The following is a 24890-nucleotide window of genomic DNA, read 5'->3' as shown; positions in this document are numbered from 1 at the left end:
ATTGGAAGTCCAACAAAAATTTAATGAGAAAAGTTGATTTACCCGTACAAATAATAAAAAATATTTATTACAAGAACATACTTTTTATTTAATTTTAAAGAGAAAAACATTGATTCAAATAAAATACAACAGAATTTTTTTGTTCAAGAAAATTTGAATGGAGGATTGTTATTAAAAAAACAGGGTTGCCTCTCATTTCTTATTTCCTCAAGGGTTCAATAGAAAAATAACGTTGAAATAGAAAAATAACCTTTTCTCCAATAACTAAGCTCGCTAACTCAATCACCAAATATCAGCAAAGTACCTATACCTAGTTAATGCAGATGATTTGTTTTCAATCCATATTTGTCGATAAATTATTTAATATTGAATAAAAAAACTTTTTCAAAAGTCTCAGTTCTATTCCAGAATTCCACGAGAAATGATAAATACTTTTGAAAAATAGAAATAAACGAAAAATATCAGTATATCACATATACAAGAGAGGGGCATATCCAGATTTGTAGAAGATATGATAGGTTTTGAGAGGAGAAAGGATTCTTGAATATTAAAATATATTTTTAATTTCGTTCAACCTAACAATAATTGTCAAAAAATCTAGTCGAATAAATTTCAGTCAAACGTTTTTGGAATAAGTAATCTGAGTTTTTAAACTTTTGCAGATAGTTCAACAAATATTTCATATTTTTCGATAATTCGACATTTCTTAGCTAACTGACAGTTCTGTTTTTAACTTTTTTTATAAGGATTCATAAATTATATTATGTAAGTACATATTTGTAAATATGTATAGAATATTGTATGAAATAAATAAATAATAACTCAACATTTTTTAGGTTTTTTCACCTCCCACAATCTGAAAAATCTAAAAATTTCAAGGTTCTGTATTCCTTTATGCCAAAATCTGCTATATTATTATTATTATTACTATTATTATTATTATTATTATCCTGTCACTTATATGAAGTAGAATTTAATAATTGGCGGATTTCTTTTTTATAAATTGAACTAAACTCTAGCTAGTCTTTGTTGAGTACGTGTCGATTATATTCTCTGAAAGACATTTTTTTGTGGATGATTGAAGACTTAATACTTCTTACTGTTTTTTGGGTGATCACGCTTTAGAATGGAGTGAAACAAAAATTATCACCAAAAAAACTGACGAAAAAATTAGAAAACTCAAACAATTCGCATACATTCTTTTAGCAGGTAACAAGTGTATTTCAAACAGCTCTGTATAAATGGATCGTACTTGGTTGCCATTACTAAGAAGTTAGATTGAAAACAGAAAAATGAACCTCAACGGAATTCTCAGAAAACATTCAGTAGACATCATGTAGACATTATGTATGCCAGAAGAATTAAATTTTCTGACAATTTGAGGCGAAAGATTTAAAGTGACTTTCAGGTTTTGAAAACAGAAAAAAAAGGTTTTCCAAAACGTCGATCACTAAAGATAGCTAAGTATGAATTTTTATTTTTTTATTGATTTTTTCAATCTGTAGGAAATCTGTAGGCCCTTTAGTACTCATTGCCCTTTATTACAGCAGATTTCTTATTGATTTAACTTTGTGAAAGGTTACATAACAAAAAAAACAGTAACAAGTGTTAATTATATTTTAGACCATCCATCATTTATGTTCTATTGATTTCATTATAATGGAAAAATTGTGAGTAGGTAAGGTTAGGTTTACATATTTTTTTATTAAAATCAAGCAAGTCAATTCAATTTCTAATCTCTATATCATGTTGCACATCGTACCGTAAAAGAAAATTCTTTGACTGTGGATACAACACCGATAAAAAGCTATTGTTCAGTTTGATTTATAATAACAAGGATTCTGACATAAACGGATATACAAACCTTGAAATTTGAATAATGTACTTAATCTCTGGAATTCCCCTTACAAATAATATTTTGCAGTAAATAACTGATAAATCAATTGTCCAACAAATATTTTCCAGAATCTCTTGCATGTTAATAACCCCTATTTACTCTAATGAGTTTATGATAAGTACATAATATCGATGGCTTTCACATTCCCAGAGAATATAACCTTCATTTAGAAGAGAACAATGAGACAAAAAGTTTTTTATTACTTTGGAAATTCTCTCAGCTGAATAAACATTGAAGTCCAAGGCCAGGCACAGAAGGTAATGAATTATACACAAACCCTAAGAAATTATGTTCGGTAGTTTTTCAGTTTATGGAGATCATCAAACTTATTTATGTTGTGATACTGTTTTCAGCGTGGCTAAGTTTTTGAGTTCATTCATGGTGTGTAGGTTTTCAGGGCCGGTGTCTAATAACTTGTTGGATTTTTCTGGTTTTATTAGCCGTGATCTACAGATTTTTATTCCTGACGTTTCATCTGCTACTGCGGCATACATTATCAAAAGGATGCGGCAACGGTCAAAGTGATGTAATTTGCTTCGATGCCCAAACTGAAAACGATCTTGCTGCCGATGTGCTCATAATGGGACTAGGTGTCGACCAGCCGACTGCTTTTGTACCTAAATGGTCCAGCCTTCTTCAATTATTGGGAGAATCTTCGTGTTATGAAGGGCTGGTATCCATGTCTTGTTGATGTTTACTCTTCCTTATAATTGAAATTATTTTTGAGTTTATGTATTTCTATGGCCTCTCTGAATAGACTCGGATAGTACCATCTGGTTTTAATCAAGAATATGCGTGCGTTCAAAGAGAATGTCATGGCTGCCTTCTGAGAGAGCGTGTTATGCTACTGCCGATTATCTGTTTGGTCATAGCGGCCACTTCTTTTATGCTCAGTTAAGCGTGTTTTAATAATGCTTCTTTTTGTGGTTCCAATTTAGAACGTACCACAACTACACGATATTCGGTATACTCCTGGGATACTCAATGGATCCCTTGGGTGTTTTGCTGACCTGAATCTATTCTCTAATGTTGTTGATGTGGGCTTTAAAATGGCCCTAACTCCATGTTTGTCAGGGACCCTTCCAATTCGGTCCATCACACTGCTTATGTGGGATAAAAAAATGTATTCCATTGGCCGTTCGCTACAGTTCTACCGTGTATGGATCGTCAGGCTCAGTTGATTTCAGTCTCGTTATATCTGTTACCCAGAATAGCATATTTCAGAAGACAGACTTCCTCTTGTAGCCCTGTCGGTTCGAGCTGGACTTTGCTGATGCCCGCGTCAATAATCAGTCCTTCATGGTGGGAGTAAACCCAGAAAACCTTCAAGCAATCTATGATCCTCACCTTTGGCCTAGGAATATAGCTTTTGAAAGGTTTGACTTTCGGAAAGGTAAGAGGTTCTTGAATGATTTCTGTATTGAACAACAGGCAAAATTTTGTGGAATTGAATTAACAAACATGAACACTCATAACAATTTATAGATCCTCACTGTCGAAAGAATATGACTTATTCTTCAATAAAATTGAAGAACTTTTAACTTTGTTAATAGCCAATTATCCTAACAGGTGATTTCAACATTAACATAAATAAAAAAAAGTCCTGTCTGTACATCTTGGATAAACACCATTGAATCTTTTGGTCTGAAACCCAAAATAACTATTCCTACAAGAACGAACTACAAATGCTCTTTCTGTAGAGATAACATTATTACCAACTTAAACGATAGTGAGTGTATTACGGGAATATCAGATCCTGGCATTTCTGATCATGGTGGACAATAATTCATTTCTATCACCAAATATAATCTCAAAGCTGATAAGTATAAATGGCACAGAAAAATCAATCACAAAGGCTTGGAAGCTATGAAACGGTCCCTAGAGAATGTTGATTGACAAATTTTCCACAATATTGAATCCTCGTTGAACTCACTAGCAGAATTTCTGAACAACTCATATAGTTCCCTTATTAGTAAACAATGAAAAAAATAAAAGTCAAAATTCGGCGAAAGGGACCTGCCATTTTTTTTAATGATGAATTACGTTCAATGAGAGATACTTTACAAGCACTGCGCACTGTAAGTACCTCTTCAAAACATTCCAGTCATACGGAAAAATTCAAACATGAATATGAAATTGCAGTTTGTTTACAAGGCAAAAAAAATCGTATGATAAATTTATAAAAAATTCAACCAACAAACATAAAGATACTTGGAACTTATTGAACTACGAACGAAACTCTACTGGTGAGCTCAAAACAATTTCCAACAACATCAGTGTCAATGAATTTAACAGATTTTTCTATAATATTGTCGAGAATATCATTAAATCTCTACCTACCTGCAACATCTCCGATCTCGATTATATTTCTAGCCTCCCAAAACCACTTAATTCATTTTTTCTACTAGCAGTTAATCATGAAGAAGTAACACTTGCGATTCGAAAACTCAAGAACACCTCTAGCTTTGACATATTTCACTTGAATAGTCAAATCATCGAAGAAACCATTGACGTTCTTGTTGAACCATTGACACTTTTGATGAATCGCTCCTTCACGGAAGGTATCTTTCCCGATGTGTTTAAAATAAGTAAAGTGGTGCCTATCTTTAAAAAAGATGATCCCAATATATCAGACAACTATAGACCTATCTCGATTATATCCATTTTAGGATATTTTTCAAAACCTACTACCTAGAATAGTCATCTGTTTTGCAGATGATACCACAATGATTCACTCTAACTTCGACATGAGTAAACTACTCGACAAGGCCGATGAAATTGAAGAAAAGGCTGTTAACTGGTTTACTTCCAATAATTTGAAATTAAATAGGGGCAAAACTCAATAAATAGTTATTCTTCAAATAATAGAAGCACGTAAAATTATTAGGTATAATTATTGATGACTCACTTAAATGGGAAAATCATATTGACTTTCTGTGCAAAAAATTGTCAACTCAGCTCTACCTTCTTCGCCAGCTGAAAAGTTTTATAAATACCAATACATTACTAACTGCGTAACTATTTCACTCCCCTTTGATGTATGGAACTCTCTTATGGGAAAAATCCTCTCATTCTCCAAATATTTTCCATATGCAAAAAAGCAGTTAAAATAATAGCTGGAGCTTCATTCAACGAACCATGCCAACCTCTCTTCATCTTTTACAAAATTCTGCCTTTGCCTTGTGTATTTATTGTGAACACTTTGTTAGAGATCCATAAAAAGAAAAATATATTCTCCACCCAATCAGACTATCATAATTATCCCACTAGAAATGCAGATAAATTTAGACAACCGCTGAATAAACTAGAAATGTCTATACGAAATTCACTGGACCTCAAGTTGTACAACCATTTACCAGTTGACTTCACTCAGCTCAGTACTCCATCATTCAAGAGGAGAGTTAAAACATTCCTTTTAAAAAACTGTTTTGCTCAACACAGGATTATATGAATAGTACTCATACTTAATGATTTATCCACTTTATATTACTTTATATGTTGCTATGTGATGTTCTATAGCACTAATATTTTATTCTACCTAGTAGTTAAGTTTTATTTCAAATTATCATTAATAATTTTATATTAATTATCTTTTAATTTTGTACTCAGTACAGCGTGCACTCTTTTTGATCTTTCATAAATGTATTGTATGCATAACATGATTAAATAAATTCTGTCTGTCTGCCTGTCTATACTCAGTTACCAGCGCATACATTTTCTGGTGAAGAATAATCTACCCCAAGATTTCCTTAATCTAGTGAGGACAGGATCGGCTGTCAGTCTGCGACTACTTTTGTCAGTTAGACAAGCAACACAAATGTGGCTTGAGAAATAGATCGCCTGGAACGCATTTCAGGAAAAAGGCCGTCTATGGCTGCATGGTATTAACTGCATCTACCAGCTAGGAGACGCCCTCCTGATTCTCTCAGGTGAACTGTAGACTTTCAGGCCGTAATTTACAGCACTGGAATCGTACCTGTGAACTATTTTCTGGAATATCCAGCCATAATGTCATACTGGAGAGATTCCAGTTCATTGCTCGATATTGAAGTTGTCGACTTTTCAAGGTGCAAGATTTTCCCCTTAATAATCGCAGAAATGTTCTCATATGACGGAATCTGTACGTTAAGTATACCTGATGATACATCAGATTCAACTAAGCATGGCGTTTTTGGCTTTGCTTTGGGTTAGGTCCAAAGTGAGTGGGTCTATTTGACCCTCCACCGCAACCCGCAAGGGTTTATTGTGTCTCTGCTTTGGGTGAATCATAGTTTGAGTGTAAACATTTGAAGATCTACTCGAAGAAAGGTTTTTTTTCTCTCCTGATGCAGATTTTGCTTCTATTGCTCAAGAATTAGGTGCAAAGCAAATTCATAAAATATCTTGCTCTTGAGAAGACGATGCGTCACTTCATGGCTACACTACCTAGCCCCATAGGTGGGTTTGTTCAAGAAATGAATAACAAAGAAGCCCCTGCCTTTGATTCGATGTTACAGAAAGGACGACAGTTGGTGTTGTTTATTCGACCTCCGTCTCCTGTGTAAAATCAGGGTCAGATTCTTTGGGAACTGCTTGATCCATAAAAGATGCCACGACTAGCTAGGGAAAGAAGGTCCATCATGGCATTGCTCTTCATTAAAGTTGCAAAATTTCATACGACGAGGGGGTGTCCGGTATCTCGAAGGTTCTGTTAGTGACTCTGAGTGGACTCAGAATCATATATCCTTTCGACACGGATATACACATCCTAGGATGGGGCGTCATTTAGGAGAACTCTTTTTTCCACGGGTGAACCCTCACCAGGCAGGAGTATTCTAACGTCTCCCTCCGCCGTAAGTTGACTTTTGAAAAATTCTCAGACCCATTTCCATTTGAATAAATAACCCAAAATATGTTGATGTAATAACCATCTTTTTGATCTAATATTTCCACTGATATTTTTTTTGGGTGTTATCGGCATCGACTGCATTGTTTATTAACCTCGTGTCCTGGATTAGGCAATGTTAATAACTCCACGAACCACCTAGGAAGCATCATGGCTATTGGCAGTCCGTCAGCCATGTAACGTTGCAGAATCATCCCAGCTTCAACTAGATAAATTCTCCCGAGAAAAATATCTGGTCGAGGTTGGGATCGAACTCCCAACCTTCCAGTCGTGAGTCGAGTGCACTACCACTGTTCCATTTACCGCATTTCCACTGATATTATCCTAAATCTTACCACCTCCAGAATTTTAGCAAAAACTTGTATGTCCCACCCCTATTTCGGATCTCGTGATGCCGGCACTATAGGCTACCATCACCTTTTGCGGGAGTCAGTAATACAAAATGATAATTGTTTACAAAAAATGGACTGTGCAATAGATCCATCTTTTTTATTTGAAGCGCATATGAAGTGGTTTATTCCCAAAACCAATATTACAAAATTCGATATATTTTGTTTATTATCTTTCATTATGGTGAATTTATGAATAACATTTTACATGGTTCAAATATTATTTGTTTCCAACACCGATTCATATTTTTCCATATTTCAAAGTGGTTATTTTTTACTAATTGACTTTCGTGAACAGTTCCATCCTGAATTGTTCACTGAATACCGTGGGAGAATAGGAAGGGACATAAAAGTACATGTTTTTGTTTTAGTTTTTGGAGGTAGTGCGACAAGGAAAAACATCTACGAAAGTAAAAGGTTGGGTTTTCAACTAATCTAAGGTAGTCAAAACGTTTTTTGAGGACCGGCTATGATACACAAAGAAACAATATTGTTTTCATTCTACCGATTATTAGAGCCCTAATAAGACTATAATAGCAATAATTCATCTGATGATCTGAAGAAACTCGTGAAAAATTGCTACAAAAACAGTAGGTCCGTATTTGAAATTTCAAAGTCGGACAACACTCTGTATAAAAGTTCTATGATCATAATAGTCCATTGAAAGTTTTCATGACAAAGTTCAAACTGGTTTCTGTATTTACGTGAATAAAAATAGATACGATAGATATACTCTAATATTGAAATTAGAATTTTCTGGTTCCGTATATCTCCGAAACCAAAAATTTAGAGTCGATTTATTGGTATCATCTACAATACTCTTGATTAGAAACTTTGCCGCAATTCAACTGACTCTCTATCTTTTACCATTTAAGAGATACTTATGCAAAAGCTAGAATTTAAATAACGCTGAGTCTATCTGAAGTCTGAAATGAAGTGGATTTCAGAGAATGTTTTGTACATATAAGATGCATATCAAAATTTCTAACTGAAAATTTTGGATACCTGTCTTGAAAATCCATGGGCAGCAGCATTGCCAGACTCCGGAACAGCACTGACGATATCAGCTTCCACTGGATGTTCAATAGCTAATTGCCTGCCACACTGCATTCTCACAGCATACACCATTTGACCCTCAAATATGCTGTCAGATCTAGCAAAGTAAACATATTCAAAAATACAAAAAGCTTGCAACTTATCTTCAGGTCTTTGTATAATGTCAATTGTGCGAATACCATATCTAGTCATTTCTATAATTTCTCCAGGAAATACTTCTCGGACATACTGGGCCCCTATGGACAAAAACCCACATGACTCAGAAGAAACCACCCACCCCTCAGCTTCTCTGCTCTCGTCACATTCTCCATCCAGAGCTGTAGAGAGATAGTTCAAGTTATAGGTTTAGAAAACTAGTGTTAAATTCGCCTTACGTTCGTTAAAAGGTAATATCTTTCCTAAACATAAAGGTCTGTTACCATAAGGATCCCTAACTGCATATATTCGATTTTTCAACATAATGACTAGTGAATAACTGAGAGGGGCCAAATCCATGAAATGCTTTATCCTAGCTGGCCAGTCTGGTTCTCCATTTGGTTCGCCCTCTGGAGGATTCAAACATAAAGCTTGAGTTATTAACTCGCTGTCAGAATGAGTAGAGAGTCCAACACCGTGTTCTAATACCTGAAAACATAATTATCATTTTACTATCGAGATTCGATTCCAATAATAACTCTTGATGAAAATAATTTGAGGAACCATTAGCTCAACTCTTAAAATTTTAAATATTGAAATACAATTACTGGAAACTATTTCAATGAATTGAATTGAGTTATATCGGTCCTCATAATAACTAATTGAGAAAAATGAATATAATTATCCAACACCAAACTTTACATGCTCAACGTGAAACCTTTATATTGAATGAATAAGTAACCAATAATACCGCACACTATAGCACTACAGATCTGCTAAATGTCATAAAAGCTCTTTTTCCCATTTCAATGATCTTTGACCGGGAGCGATACCCCCTCTGGTGTCAAAATTGTGAACTAGAGACAAGTACATTGGTAATTGTGGTAGTCATTAATGAGTATGTATTTCTGTTTCCACTATTTCAATCATTTCATATGATTGAAAAGCATTGAACAAAGGTCCGTCGGTAGCCGGTCAGTTCGACGTAGGTGCTTTGTTCACTCACTCAAATCGACCGCCGTGTTAGTCGGTGGTTCAAGCCTCAGTCTGAACGATCGATTTTCACATGCACAAAAGGTAAGACCTTTTGAGGGTTGTCGTTCTTAGGGGTGCGACAGCTGGCTAACGAAAAAACAGATTTTAAGCAGATTCAAACAGAAAAGTATAAAGATATTGATAACTACAAATTAACGCAAAACATCAGAAATCAAGTTTCAGAAATTCAAACTATTTTTGAAAAATCAGGAGAACTTGTATCATTCCTGCAAAAAAGTAAAAGTACGTTGAGTTAGGAATAAACTGTAATAAATATCCATCAACTGCCAAGGTATAAGAAGAATAGGGACATTGTCCTCTCAAATGCAAATAAACTTTAAAAGGTATTCCGAAACTTAATGGTCTTACTCAATCCAAAACTGAATGTCATTCTTGATTTGTGATGAACTAAATGGGTGAATTACATAAAAAATATGGCTATGAAAACACTTTTCTTCAAGTTCCCCACACAAATAAAAATATTTCTTCATAGGTGAAAAAAGAACCACTGACGTAAAATGATACAAATACAAATTTTTCTTATTCTTACAAATTTATATTCGACTTGCAATATTTGTATGTATGTATATTACTTCGGATCAAATTTTACAACTCAATTTTGTAGTAGGTAATTATCCTCAATGCTGAATATTTTGCACACATGTTAATGATCTACATCCAATATGGCACACTTTTTTTCTTATAATATGAAAATTAAATGAGAGAGTTTGCTAAAAATAATATGAATAATAATATGACATTATCAGTTTAAATCCAATTAATATTTCGGAACGTCTAAAATGACGGACTATTTTTTATGTACCCCTATAATATGGGTATCAAATGAGAGGGTTTGCTGGAAATGATACAAAAAACAATGACCCTCCGTCCAATATGTCGGACTTCAAAAAATGGTGAACTAGGTTTTTTTATACACTCCGATGATATGAATATGAAATGAAAGGATTAAAGGGGAAACAAATTCAGAATATCGGAATACAAGATAGCCACCATATCAAGTTTAAAGTCACTACTTTTTGAGTTTAAAGGCCATAGATTTTCTGGAATTTATTCCTGGCGTTTCGCTGGCGCAAGTGGCTAGCATCTTCAAATACATCATGGGTTTTTCTCTTTGATGACTGGATATTATGGATGCATGACGAGTATTTACGCTGACGTAGGAAGTTTGGTGCTACTACCTGTACCTGATTTATATAAATTGCATTAAGCGTGTTTATGTTGACTCAAATCAAATCAAATCAAATCAAAGCATGCTTTATTATCTGAAGAATATAATTCTTATTGACAAACCTCCTAAATATAATAGTACATAAATCCTAACTGCTTAAAATGAGCAGGAAGTCATTATAATTAAATGAAATTAAAATTATGCAAACCAATATGGATTGTCGGATGTTAAAAGTGGATGTAATTAATGTATATATACAGTCATGTTACTATAAAATATTTTTACAACAATACAGTAGAATAGATATAAAAACAGTTTTCCCTAATTTATTCTATATCAATTGGTTATAAATACAAAACAGGACAGAATTGTCAGATGATAAAAACAAGAAAATAATATATATATATATATATATATATATATATATATATATATATAAACATAAGTTAATATCGGACAATCGGACATAGCACTCATGGAAGTGGCAAACCACAGACACGTGTTTCGGGCTTTTGGCCCATCATCAGTATGGTGCAGCCAAGTGTAAGGATGGGCAACACTTGGTTACCAAAATATAGAAATATAGAAATACAAATGCACGAAGCCACCAACAGGAGCCAACCGCACATTTGTGGTTTCAGTTGATAGATCTCGTGTTCACAAGAAAACTATCAAAATCACCACGGAGGCAGCTATAGCTACCTGCGTGACATCCGGGTCCAGGAAATTATACAAATATGAAAGTTATTGAGTGTCTTGATATAGAAACATAAGTTAATATCGGACATAGCACTCATGAAAGTGGCAAACCATAGACACGTGTTTCGGGCTTTTGGCCCATCATCAGTATGGTGCAGCCAAGTGTAAGGATGGGCAACACTTGGTTACCAAAAGATAGAAATATAGAAATACAAATGCACGAAGCCACCAACAGGAGCCAACCGCACATTTGTGGTTTCAGTTGATAGATCTCGTGTTCACAAGAAAACTATCAAAATCACCACGGAGGCAGCTATAGCTACCTGCGTGACATCCGAGTCCAGGAAATTATACAAATATGTATAATTCTCTCTTGTGAACACGAGATCTATCAACTGAAACCACAAATGTGCGGTTGGCTCCTGTTGGTGGCTTCGTGCATTTGTATTTCTATATTTCTATCTTTTGGTAACCAAGTGTTGCCCATCCTTACACTTGGCTGCACCATACTGATGATGGGCCAAAAGCCCGAAACACGTGTCTATGGTTTGCCACTTTCATGAGTGCTATGTCCGATATTAACTTATGTTTCTATATCAAGACACTCAATAACTTTCATATTTGTATAATTTCCTGGACCCGGATGTCACGCAGGTAGCTATAGCTGCCTCCGTGGTGATTTTGATAGTTTTCTTGTGAACACGAGATCTATCAACTGAAACCACAAATGTGCGGTTGGCTCCTGTTGGTGGCTTCGTGCATTTGTATTTCTATATTTCTATCTTTTGGTAACCAAGTGTTGCCCATCCTTACACTTGGCTGCACCATACTGATGATGGGCCAAAAGCCCGAAACACGTGTCTATGGTTTGCCACTTTCATGAGTGCTATGTCCGATATTAACTTATGTTTCTATATCAAGACACTCAATAACTTTCATATTTGTATATATATATATATATATATATATATATATATATATATATATATATATATATATATATATATATATATATATATATTTATATATATATATATATATATATATATATATATATATATATATATATATATATACAGGGTCCTGCAACAGTGGCGCGGTGTTCCATATCTCTATATAGGAAGCAGATAGGAATCTAATTTTCTATAATATTACCTTATTGCTCGAGCTCGACAAAATAAAAATATTGGCGGTCAAACAGGGTGTTCGATTTTTTCTGGGCGGATCCCAACTGTGTCTTTTTAAATGGCAACCTATATTTTTTATCGCTTTTTCGGTTTCTTCATAGAAAATAAAATAAACTTTATGTATATCTGCACTTCGAAAATATTGACGGTTTTCGAGATATCTAGCATGACAGGTTTTTTTTCCAATATTCGTCACTCAGAATATTTGAAATTATAAAGTGGTGCCAAGTCCAGTTGAAATTTTTTTTTGGTCGAATATTCTACATTGGTAACTCTCTCAAACGATATATCTGAAATCGACCTGTGATATACAGGGTATGAAAAACCGCTTGCCAAATATTGTAAATGAAAATTTAATCCTTAGATTAAATGGAACACCCTGTATATTATTGATCCATAAGAAGCGCCAACGAAACCTCTACAAATTTCATTAAGTATTCCCTATGGCTAAGTTCAATAGTTTTTCTTAAATGAGCATTTCTTTCGAAAAATGGTCATTTTTTCAAAGCGAAATCCATTTGACGACTGATAAGAATATACAAAAAACACCCTTTCCTTAAAATATCGCCCATTCCTAAAATTACCTGTTGCTAGATAAACAAGTTGCGAATTACACCACAAAATGGATGTTCTTGAATAGTTACAATAATTTAAAAAATCTCGGAATTTGTGCCATATTCTTTCGGTCTAAAACAACCTTTCAGCGAATGAAATATTTATTGGAAATCAAGTAGTCTGGCAAATGACAGAACAAAATATTTGGCTGCAAATGAATATTGAAATTTTTAGTCAATCGTGAAGTTGAACTGTCGGTATAATTTCATCAGAATGTTGTTATCAAAAAGTGATTTGATTGATATGATTTTCATATTAGGTGAATCAGACAGGAATTGTTTATTGGCAAGTAGAATTTATTCTCAACGGTATCCAGATAGAAGGCATCCAGATGAAAGATCTTTCCGAAAGGTCTTGGGACGATTCGTTGAAACTGGATCTATTAATTATTCCAAACATGAGCGCATCAAGCCAGCTACTAATGAAGATAATGAATTGCAAGTTCTTCTTGCTGTTGAAGAAGATCCTAGTAGGAGTCAACGACAAATTGGGGAAATAGTGGATATAAGTGAGAGATCAGTGCAACGAGTATTGAAGAAACATCGCTTGCATCCATACCACGTTCAGTTACATCAAGAACTACTGTATGCTGATTTCGAGAAAAGAGTGAGATTTTGCAATTGGGCCATGAACAAAATTCGTCGAAACGAATATTTTTTTAATAATATTTTATGGTCGGATGAATCGACATTCCATAAAAATGGATTTGTAAATCGACATAATTACCATTATTATGCGACAGAAAATCCTCACTTATTGAGACAGGTGGATTATCAACATAGGTGGTCGATAAATGTCTGGGGAGGCATCATTGGAGAATATGTAATTGGTCCATACTTTTTTGAGGGACATATGAATGGTGCAATGTATCTCAATTTCTTACGAAATGATTTACCAGGTTTGTTAGATGATATTCCTCTTGACCTCCGCAATAGAATGTGGTTACAACATGATGGTGCACCTGCTCACTATTCGGCAGAAGTGAGAGATCATCTAAATGAAGTATTTCCCAATAAATGGATAGGACGGAATGGGCCTGTACGGTGGCCCATTCCGTCGGTGTATCTCAATTTCTTACGAAATGATTTACCAGGTTTGTTAGATGATATTCCTCTTGACCTCCGCAATAGAATGTGGTTACAACATGATGGTGCACCTGCTCACTATTCGGCAGAAGTGAGAGATCATCTGAATGAAGTATTTCCCAATAAATGGATAGGACGGAATGGGCCTGTACGGTGGCCCGCTAGATCACCAGATTTGACGAAACTAGATTTTTTCTTATGGGGATACATAAAAAATATGGTTTACGTTGAGCCACCAACTTCTCCCGAAAATATGCGACTTAGAATAACGAATGCTTTTCGCAGCATTACACCAGCTGTCTTGCGCAGGGTAGAACAGTCTTTCAAACATAGACTTCAGCTCTGCATTCAAGAAAATGGAAGACATGTTGAACATATTTTATAAAAGTTTCATTATCAACCTTAATTAAACTCTCCCTTTTGTAGTTTTGTAATTTGCCAGTTGACAAATTTGAATATCTTGAACTCAAGCTCTGAATGAATATAATAACATGAAAAAAATAGTTATTTATAATGTTTCTTTCTTTTAACTTGTTTGGTTTGATATTGCACGATTTATGAGTGAAATTCTGCATCCAATGAAAAAATAATTTTCCATTTAGAGCAAAAAGTGATAGGTACATACATTTATTTCCTAAAAAAATATTTGTTTGGACACCTTCTAATGTACAAAATTGAAACAAGATATCTTTCGTATATTTTTATCAGTCGTCAAATGGATTTCGCTTTGAAAAAATGACCATTTTTCGAAAGAAATGCTCATTTAAGAAAAACTATTGAACTTAGCCATAGGGAATACTTAATGAAATTTGTAGAGGTTTCGTTGGCGCTTCTTATGGATCAATAATATACAGGGTGTTCCATTTAATATAAGGAAGATTTTGCAAATTTTCATTTACAATATTTGGCAAGCGGTTTTTCATACCCTGTATATCACAGGTCGATTTCAGATATATCGTTTGAGAGAGTTACCAATGTAGAATATTCGACCAAAAAAAAATTTCAACTGGACTTGGCACCACTTTATAATTTCAAATATTCTGAGTGACGAATATTGGGAAAAAAAACCTGTCATGCTAGATATCTCGAAAACCGTCAATATTTTCGAAGTGCAGATATACATAAAGTTTATTTTATTTTCTATGAAGAAACCGAAAAAGCGATAAAAAATATAGGTTGCCATTTAAAAAGACACAGTTGGGATCCGCCCAGAAAAAATCAAACACCCTTTGTGACCGCCAATATTTTTATTTTGTCGAGCTCGAGCAATAAGGTAATATTATAGAAAATTAGATCCCTATCTGCTTCCTATATAGAGATATGGAACACCGCGCCACTGTTGCAGGACCCTGTATATATATATATATATATATATATATATATATATATATATATATATATATATATATATATATATATATATATATATATATATATATATATACACACACTTACATATAGACCCATGTACACACATATAATAATTTTATAAAATGTTTGATTTCTCAATACAGTTAATATGTACATACATATATAGTCATACATACACACCTACCTTTAACACTATTTAGTGGGAGACATAGATACGACATATTTTGTACTGCTATCACAGCTATTCAAAATTTTGTTCAAAAAATTCCCTCAAATCATAAAACAGGCTTGTTATTAAAAAAATTTTTACGGCCCTTCTGAATTTCGGAGTGCTATGAATATTTTTAATTTGCTTCGGTAGATGGTTGAACATTTTCGTACCATTGTAAACAATTGAATTTTGGTATTGGGTGGTTCTGGGGATTGATAAAGGTATATAATGGCCATCTGCCCTAGTATTACGTGTAGTGTCAGATTTTAATAAATGTAGTTTATGCTTATGAACTAAACTAGTTGATTCTAGCACGAAAATTGATGTTAACGTGAGTATCCTCTGAGATATAAATAAGGGTTTACATGAAGTTTGGTGATTAACATGGCATATGTATCTCAGTGCTCTCTTTTGTAGCTTAAAGATCATTGAGAACAACGCTTGTGAGCAGGCTCCCCAAAATGCTATCCCATATCTGATGTGAGATTTCAGGAGAGCAAAGTAGGCTTTTCTAGCAATACAACACCTAAGAATCTGTAATTATTAGATTTCATAAGTGTATCATTATCTAGTTGTATTTTGTCGATGTCCCATTAAAATGATAACACTTTAGTTTTCTTAGAGTTGAAGACCATTTGATTGGCATCGCACCACCTTTTTATTTCAGTTAGATCTAAGGAGATCAATTGGCTGAGAATATTATCTTTAGTGTGCCATTCTATAGTTGTATCATCTGCAAATAAAGTGAACCTACCACTAAGTTCGTGAGATCATTCACATATAGCAAAAATAATATGGGCCCTAAGACAGAACCTTGTAGAACTCCGCTGGTCAATTTTTTTCCCTCAGATACTGCACCCGAAACTTTCACATATTGTTCCCGGTCTTGCAAGTAAGATGTCATCCATTTACGGGATATGCCTCTGATGCCATAGTACTCAAGCTTCTGCAGCAGTACACAATCAAAAGCTTTGGATAAGTCACAGAACACCGCCGTGGTCGCTTCTTGATTATTAAGATTAGTGTACACGTTTTCTAAAAAATTATAGATAGCGTCATTTGTACTTTTGTTGGTTTGGAAACCGTATTGGTTACCATTTAGTATTTTATGTTTAATGACAAATGACATGAGTCGCTTCTTTACTAATATTTCTATGATTTTTGCAATAGTAGATAGAAGGGATATTGGTCTGTAATTTGATGGATCCTCCCTATCCCCTCCTTTGTAAATTGGAATCACCTGGCTGATTTAAGTATTGTTGGAAATGTTCCCGAGACAAACGATTCATTTATTATATCAGTAAGCGCGTCAATAGCTGCCGAGGGGCAATTTTTCCAGCAACTCAAAAGTAGCTTGGTGTGCCTGTACCTGGACTAGATAAATTGTCGATAACATTCATCCGCCCTTTTCTACCTGACCTCATGCTGTTTGCTATTCTAGAACTTCTTAGAATAGGATTCCATATTTGGTTGAGGTTCACAGCTTCTTATTTTCTGTTGAAATTATCCGTGTGTTTGTGTATCCCTATTGCCTCCCGTACCAGTCGGCTATGGTATCCCTGGTTGGGGGCAATGAGTTTCGTGTTTTCAAACATACTTCTGTGGTTTCCTTCACTGAGTCCGTGCTCCGCCACAGCCGACTTGTCCGTTTAGCCTAGTCTGCAGTTTCTTTCATGCTCCTTTAGCCTTAACCATTTTGTCAAATTTAAAGAGTTAAAACTTGGCAAAAATTAGAGATACTTTGGTGATACAAATATTTGATCGTGTTATCTTAAAAAATAAGAAAATAAAATTCAAATCAAATGAATCCTATCTTACATTACACAATGTATCCTGCGACATAAAGGTTTATGGTGAGATTTACCTGTGTATAAAGTATATAGATTGTGTATCTAATGTAATAACTTGTAAGAATTGATTTAATTACTGTTTAATTTTTTTCGGAGGATGTAATTAAACGCTTGTTTTTAAAAACATTTCTTCTATTAATTCATTATTTCGTGGCATAGGACAAAATTGTTAAAATTTCATTGACAAAATTCTTCCATCAAATAATTACATTACACAATGTATTTTATGATATAAAAGTTTGTCGCGAGATTTACTTGTGTATAGAAGGAATACAATATGTAACTTGATCTTGACCTGAATACAAATATATTTTTTTATAAAATAGATGAATCTCGCTTTACAGCAAATAGATTGTGGAATGTATTAACGTGTAAGAATTGATTTAATCACACTTTAATATTTTCGGAGGATGTAATTAAAAATTTGTTTTTAAAAATATTTTTTTCTATTGATTTATTATTTCGTGGCTTAGAAGAAAATTGTAAAAGTTTCATTGAAAAAATTTTTATTGCACTTTTTGTTGTCTACTATTTTTCAATTGGGTTTTTTGGTTGATTGAGACCATTACATTGGTTAATTCATTGAATGATTTATAAATCTCCGTTGGAATTGATAAAAATTTCAGATTTGGACCGATAGCACTGTTAGTCCAATTGTAATATTGCATTTTTCACAGTATAAAATATGAGACACCGCCTCTTTTTTTTTAGCTAACACAAATCGTTCTAAGACTTCAAAGAGAACTTGCGCATGAATATTCCACGCGTACGATCGGAATCTGGATATTTATAATAAATTTTCCAAGTTATTGGAACGAATTAATCATTGTGTGCATGAGCGACCTGACGTTCAAGAGTTGAAGAATAAATACTACCTTCTCGCCTTGTATTCTGTATGAATCGAAATATGACTGATGTTTATAAAAATTGTACATTAAATAATTTCTTGTTATTATATTGAGATATACTTATATTCACATGTAACTTCGGGTAAGTAATAATAAATGTTACTTACTTGTTTTCTCAAACTATCACAATTGACCAGTTCTCCGTTGTGTGCCACTGCTAATGCGCCATGAGCTGTGTGCACAACGAATGGCTGACAATTCACCTCTTCAGATGCAGCACTGGTGGAATATCGAGTATGCCCAATACCTATACTTCCTTTCAATCGTCTGATTGCTTCATCATTGAATATATTACTAATCATTCCCATGCCTTTTACTACGTTGAAGGATTTGGAACAAGTTCCTTCACTTGTCACTATTCCAGCAGACTCTTGACCCCTGAAAATAAATGAATATTTTAATGACGTGGGCTCAAGACCGAAATCAACTTCAAAAACTTATGATTTTTTTTCATTTTGGTGATAATTGCTTTTTTGTCGTATAGGGCGCCGAAAAATCTTAACGCGTATTATCAGCGGCACTGATAGGTTACTGTCAATATTTTGTTAAATATGAATATTTTAAGGAAATGTCAGATAAGCCTTTATACTTATTTAAACTTTCATTTTGGCATAACAATCATGTAAATGTTTAATTATTTTTTTTTATCGAAAGATTGAAAAATTGTTGATGAAGCTAGTCATGTATGAATGAGTTTCGCTAAATCTGTTATATATCACTAACAACATATTATATTTATAACTAAAGGGCAAGATAGAAACAAACATCATGAAATTTTATCTAGTTATTGGAAAACTATATATCGGTTATTACAAGTAGGTACTATGCAACTAAACATATATACCTACTTATATATACGAGTACATGGTTACACAATACACAATGCTTACATGGGTGTAATGGTATTAAAATTTGATACGATTTTATTGCATAGCCTAAACGCTTGCAATTATTTTAAAATCAACTTGAATGACGATTGTCTGAAGAACAAATTGATTCGCAGTTTGTAAATATACTCTGTTTCAAAAATGAGATACGCTGTGTCAGAATTTGTCCTTGTAAATTTCCGATAATTCATATTATGCTCTATTTGCTAGTAGGTAATTGTTTTATATCATTTCTAAAACTCTTGTAACTTTTGTCTTTCATATTGATGGATAAATCAGTATACATTATTCACTACATTTAACATGCTCGTTTTTCAGTATTCAGTAAATAATTGGCTTGGGGTACTTGATCATTTAATTGGTTCATATTTTCATCCATACAGAAAGAGTTCTTCTTGAAGAAATTCCTCTGCAGCTGAGACGACACTTCTGGTTTATGCATGATGGTGCACCAGCCTATTTTAGCATATAGCCAGTAGGTGAGGTACGGAACATTGGCCTACTCGACCATGAAAATGGCGTCTCATACGAAAAAAAGACAAGAGGTTTTATTTGTCATAAATTGAACGAGGAATCGAAAAATTCCTCTATAACTACCTCTCAGCCATTTGCAGACAATTCACCAACTCGGAGCTAAAATTAATCAACCGGCAACAAAGGAATATAAAAATAATCTTAGGGAGAAATCATTACTTCTAAAAGAACATTCGTTATTTTTTGGCACTTATAAAAATGCTTCTGAATTTAAGTAACGTGTGATTCCCAACCTGTGTTGGAATCGCACGTTAAAAAGTAAGACCTCGCACAATTTTCGACTTCTGAAGGTTGTCGTTCGAAGGGGTGTGACAGCTGGTTAATGGAAAAACCTTTTTTTTTAAACAGAGTTGATTTTACCTCGACTGATTTCTTATGCAGTACATTCGAAATTACAAGAGAGTTTTTTTTTTGTATCAAGATGAAGTAGTAAAAAGCCAAAAACTTTCATTCCCAAAAATTAGTCTCTCCTAAAAATATAACCCTTTCAATTCATACAAGAGAGTAATTTTTGTATTGCTAAAATAGTTGGGTCAAACAAAGTAATTACAAATTCTTCTAATATTTGGGCCAGCATCAAGTCTTGGATCGACAACGTATAGCATTTGAAAATATCTACTGCAACTGTAGAGGAAACGCCACTCATAAAAGCCTGACCACGGCCAATAAACCAAAAAATAGCTATGACACTTTTTTATTTCGGAAAGCGGATCAGTCGTTCTTGAGTAATTAGCAATGTTATATTCGTTTCACGAATCTGAAAACAAACGATAAATAACCATAATTTTCATTATAATGAAGTCTGTTTACAAATTCATTTCTTGCATTAACGAATGTTTCTGGGGTAATTTCCTCAGGAGCATTTCTTATTCTATCTATGAGGGGCTTTGGAATAGACTGCGATTGTATAACGAATACTTTAAATTTTAAGGTCATTATATGAGTTGATCTAGCCATGCTAAACGACCACGTTTAGCCGGTTTGGATAATGGTAATATATCCAATTTTAGCCACCCTGTCATAATGAAGAGAGGTACCTAATTCATTTTGCTGAAAAGTAACATCAATTAAAAACTAATTTGGGTTTATCAGTTATCCAAACTGGTAGATAGGCAAACGTGGTCTTAGAAGAGCCCACTAGATCACCTGATGATATGACCACCCTAGTTTTTTGTAAAGGGATACGTGACATCTGAAGTGTACGTAAGGGTGGATTTAGAGGGGTACCTAATGGAAGTAATTACCCTCTCCCCCCCACATCAACATTTTGTGTATATATTGTAATATATACAGGCACATGCTTTCATATACAACACTGAGGTTCATAAAAAACGACCACTTGAGATGTTAACAAATTTTGATCTTGCATAATTTTTTCAGTTTTAGCTCGATTTTAATTTTTTTTTTTAATGAATTAAAGGAAATTGTTACCAAATTAATTCACATCAAACAGATTTTCCAATAAAACTTGATTTATATATATATATATATATATACTATGATTTATATATACTAAACCATCTAGGTTTGAGGCATTAAGCTTTTGGATAACACTCAAAATTATTCTTTATGCAAGCTTGGTTCATTTTCCATACATTTTTCATTTATTGTGATATCTTATTGAGCATGTCTGGAACTATTTATATAGACGTGTCACTAAACTAAAATATTCAAAATGTACCTATTTATTTCTCTTTATAGTTCATTCGAAACTTACAATTTAGATAGTAAGGAACCAACAATTAATTTATACAAACCAAAAAATATAATAGACGTATAAATGACATAAAAACTCCTTCGTAACTTTATTCATCTGGCAAAAAACAAATTGAAACACTAAAATTTGATTTTTAAAATCATTGTAATCAACATACCTAGGTTTTCAATATTAAAATGAATATTGCAAAACAATCGATTTTTTGGAGTGGTTTTGAATTTACCATATCCTTTGAAAAATGCAAACAAAATTAATTTAAAAAAAAATCTGATTTCCAAAAATACAAAAATGTTGAAGAGAAAATCAAAATATCTATCAAACAAGGTATCACAAGACACTCCCTTTCCATTTGAAAAAAATTGATAGCGCCGTCTCGGTGCTAAAAATAATACAATTTTACGTAAATTTTGTCCAACCTTGATATCTTGTTGCCTTAACAAGTAAAGAGAGGGGACTATTTACATTCACACTGTATTCTTTTAAGATGGAGAGAGAGAGAGAGAGAGGTCAATAACCCAGTTGAAATGAAATCAATCATGTGGATGAAGAAATTGATAATAACTAATCAGATTCAAAAAACATTTTTCTAGTTACTTGTGATCGCACGTTGAAAGGTATGACTTAATACTAAAGGATTATATGAATCAGCTTCGTATAATATACATTCTACAGAACAATATTCCGAAAGTTTGAAGGTATCATCAGCTTTGATGTATGCCGCTTTGATATTTGTTTGAAATATTAAACATCCGTCAAAACGTTTTTATATATCTGTCTGAAAAATATTACACAAATATTCATTATCTATAGTTATACTTCAGTATGAAGAAATAAATAACTTCATCTTCACAAATCAAAGGTTAGTCGAGTGCTTTTAAATTTTCTATATACTGATGCAATAATCGTATGATGTGACAAATTAGATATTATTGACGGTTAAATTACTGTTGATAAAACGAGGGTATTCACAAATAGAGCACAGCAAATATAGGAAAACAAAGAAAATATTGTTATTTCTTTCTTTCAACAATAAAAGCATTTCAAGAACAAATGTTTCCAAGAATGTGTTCTAGTTTACCTACCTATCACATTTTGGTACTGAAAATAGAAAATAACATTAAATTGTTACGGATTGTCTACAAACTAAATGATACTTTCAAGTTTCTGAATGTGTTTTTATTCTATATTAACTTCATGTAACTTTATTGTCTTACCAGATATTTTACGATAAATGAATTATTATACGAAATTGTCTACAGTGAATTTAGTTTAATGAGAATATGATTTTATTCTGGAAATATTACATTCAAGATTGTTGGTTTTGAGGTTTCAATATAGGATAAATAAAATACCTTTTGTCTGACTTTTGGTTTAACAAACCGAAACTAGTTGTAATAAATAAAATCTTAGTAGAAATCAGACAGAAGTTATTTTCATTTTCAAGTAAACAGTAAGTAAACAAGTTTACTTGAAAATTGTTTAACAGCCCTAAACCGGTCGTAACAAATAAAATCTTAATAGAAATCAGACAAAAATTATTTTCTTTATCCTATATTCAATATGGCATTCTAGAAACTAAATAGGTCATCAATCAAGTAAGTTTTGAAGGTTCATGTAATGAAATTTTGAAAGATAATTTGTGTGAAATAGGTCACCGACCTATTGCACTGTTGTTTTACGAGATTACTGAGTAAGTTAATACTTTTCAAAGTTTTACGATGGTAGAACAATGCATATATACCTACCTACCTTAATGAAAAAAAGTTTACGTATTATTCATCTGAGCTTTGTTGTCTTCTTTTAGTAGCTATTTATTTCAGATTTTTTGTTTGACATTTCGACTGTTTTTGTTATTAAACAACTAGTTGTATAATTATTTTATCAAACAGTTGAACAGTAAACTCCTGAACAGTTCTCAACCACTTTCTTGTGAAACATTCAAATATAATACACCGCATTACTATTTTAAGGTTACTGGTGATTTTCATTGCTGTTATAGAATGTTATAGACGAGTTCTTTACCAACCTGTGTTGGAGGGCGACCAATCCCCAGCATATAATTTGTGATATTTCCAAATTTGTCGGCCATTCCCCACAGCCTATAGCTCCAAAAACACCACATTCATGTGTAAGACCTGATGAAACCTGTCCTCTACCTTTTCTTTTACTTATCCCAACACGTTCCAATGAACATGCCAAATCTTCCTCTTCATTTGTGTGGTCAAATTGACATATTTTTTCCGTAGACATATTCTGTAACATATATATTTTATAATTTATCTATATAATTTTTTTTGAGAACATTGAATTATGTTTTCGGTTACAATCAATATAAATCTACACACCATACCCTTTATATTCAGAACCTATTTTGATATTGATAGGCAAACTTGAGATATATATATATATATATATATATATATATATATATATATATATATATATATATATATATAGATAAGTACTTTTTGATCATTCCCATATTGATTTCAATTTAAGAGCCACCGGTAGAGACAGCTGTTTTAGCCTATTGGGCATCGTCAGTACTGGGCAGGCGGTCCTCGATTGAAGACAAAATGAGAAAAACCAAGAAAGTACTTGATCTAACATCTAACATCAGCTAGAGCTGTCTACGTGGTGATGTTAGATGATACCTGGGAATGCTAGGTCTTCTAATTGAAACTACAAATGTGCGTTTAGATCCTGTTGGTGACACCGTGCATATGTAAAGTTTTTCATTTTTGGTAACCAGTTGTTATCCATCTTTGCAATTGGCTGCACCGCGCTGATGAGGCTAATAGCCAGAAACACGTGTCCGCGGTTTGCCTCCATTTTTTGAGTGTTGTGCCCACAAATTTTCCCTTTTGATTTATATATATATATATATATATATATATATATATATATATATATATATATATATATATATATATATATATATATATATATATATATATATTCTGAAAAAAATATACACCTGTTTGAAGTTCTCAATTGAATTTTTTTATATTTTTTCAGATTGTGGAAGGTGAAAATAGCCATAGAAGATCGATTAAAATATACCTATATTAACAGTTTTCAAAAAAGTTAAAACATTACTGCAAAAATATATTGAGGTATTAATTGTTTTGATGTGTGCGACAAATGAAATACAACGTAAAATTATTATGTAGGTAGCTAATTCTTACCTTTTGATTGAGAAAAATTATTATAATTATTTCGGGTATAAATAATAAATGT

At 33.1% G+C, this 24890-nt stretch overlaps 1 protein-coding gene across 1 annotated transcript in view; it reads right to left on the bottom strand.

Moving 5' to 3' along the window:
• Nucleotides 1–24890, bottom strand: part of LOC111512242 (amidophosphoribosyltransferase) — a 45698-nt gene that overhangs the window by 8438 nt on the left and 12370 nt on the right. Inside the window, exons 2-5 of the mRNA XM_074173121.1 lie at nt 23677–23903; nt 18620–18890; nt 8602–8851; nt 8177–8544 (exon numbers count right to left, since the gene is read on the bottom strand). Of these exons, the coding sequence (XP_074029222.1) occupies nt 8177–8544; nt 8602–8851; nt 18620–18890; nt 23677–23903 (1116 nt within the window). The remainder of the gene's footprint in view (nt 1–8176; nt 8545–8601; nt 8852–18619; nt 18891–23676; nt 23904–24890) is intronic.

Source organism: Leptinotarsa decemlineata, unplaced genomic scaffold, assembly GCF_025532065.1.
Source record: "Leptinotarsa decemlineata unplaced genomic scaffold, Ldec_3_MD MMD2_tig00000199_RagTag_RagTag, whole genome shotgun sequence".
Classification (NCBI taxonomy): Eukaryota; Metazoa; Arthropoda; class Insecta; order Coleoptera; family Chrysomelidae; genus Leptinotarsa; species Leptinotarsa decemlineata.
This window is presented reverse-complemented; position numbering and strand designations above follow the sequence as displayed.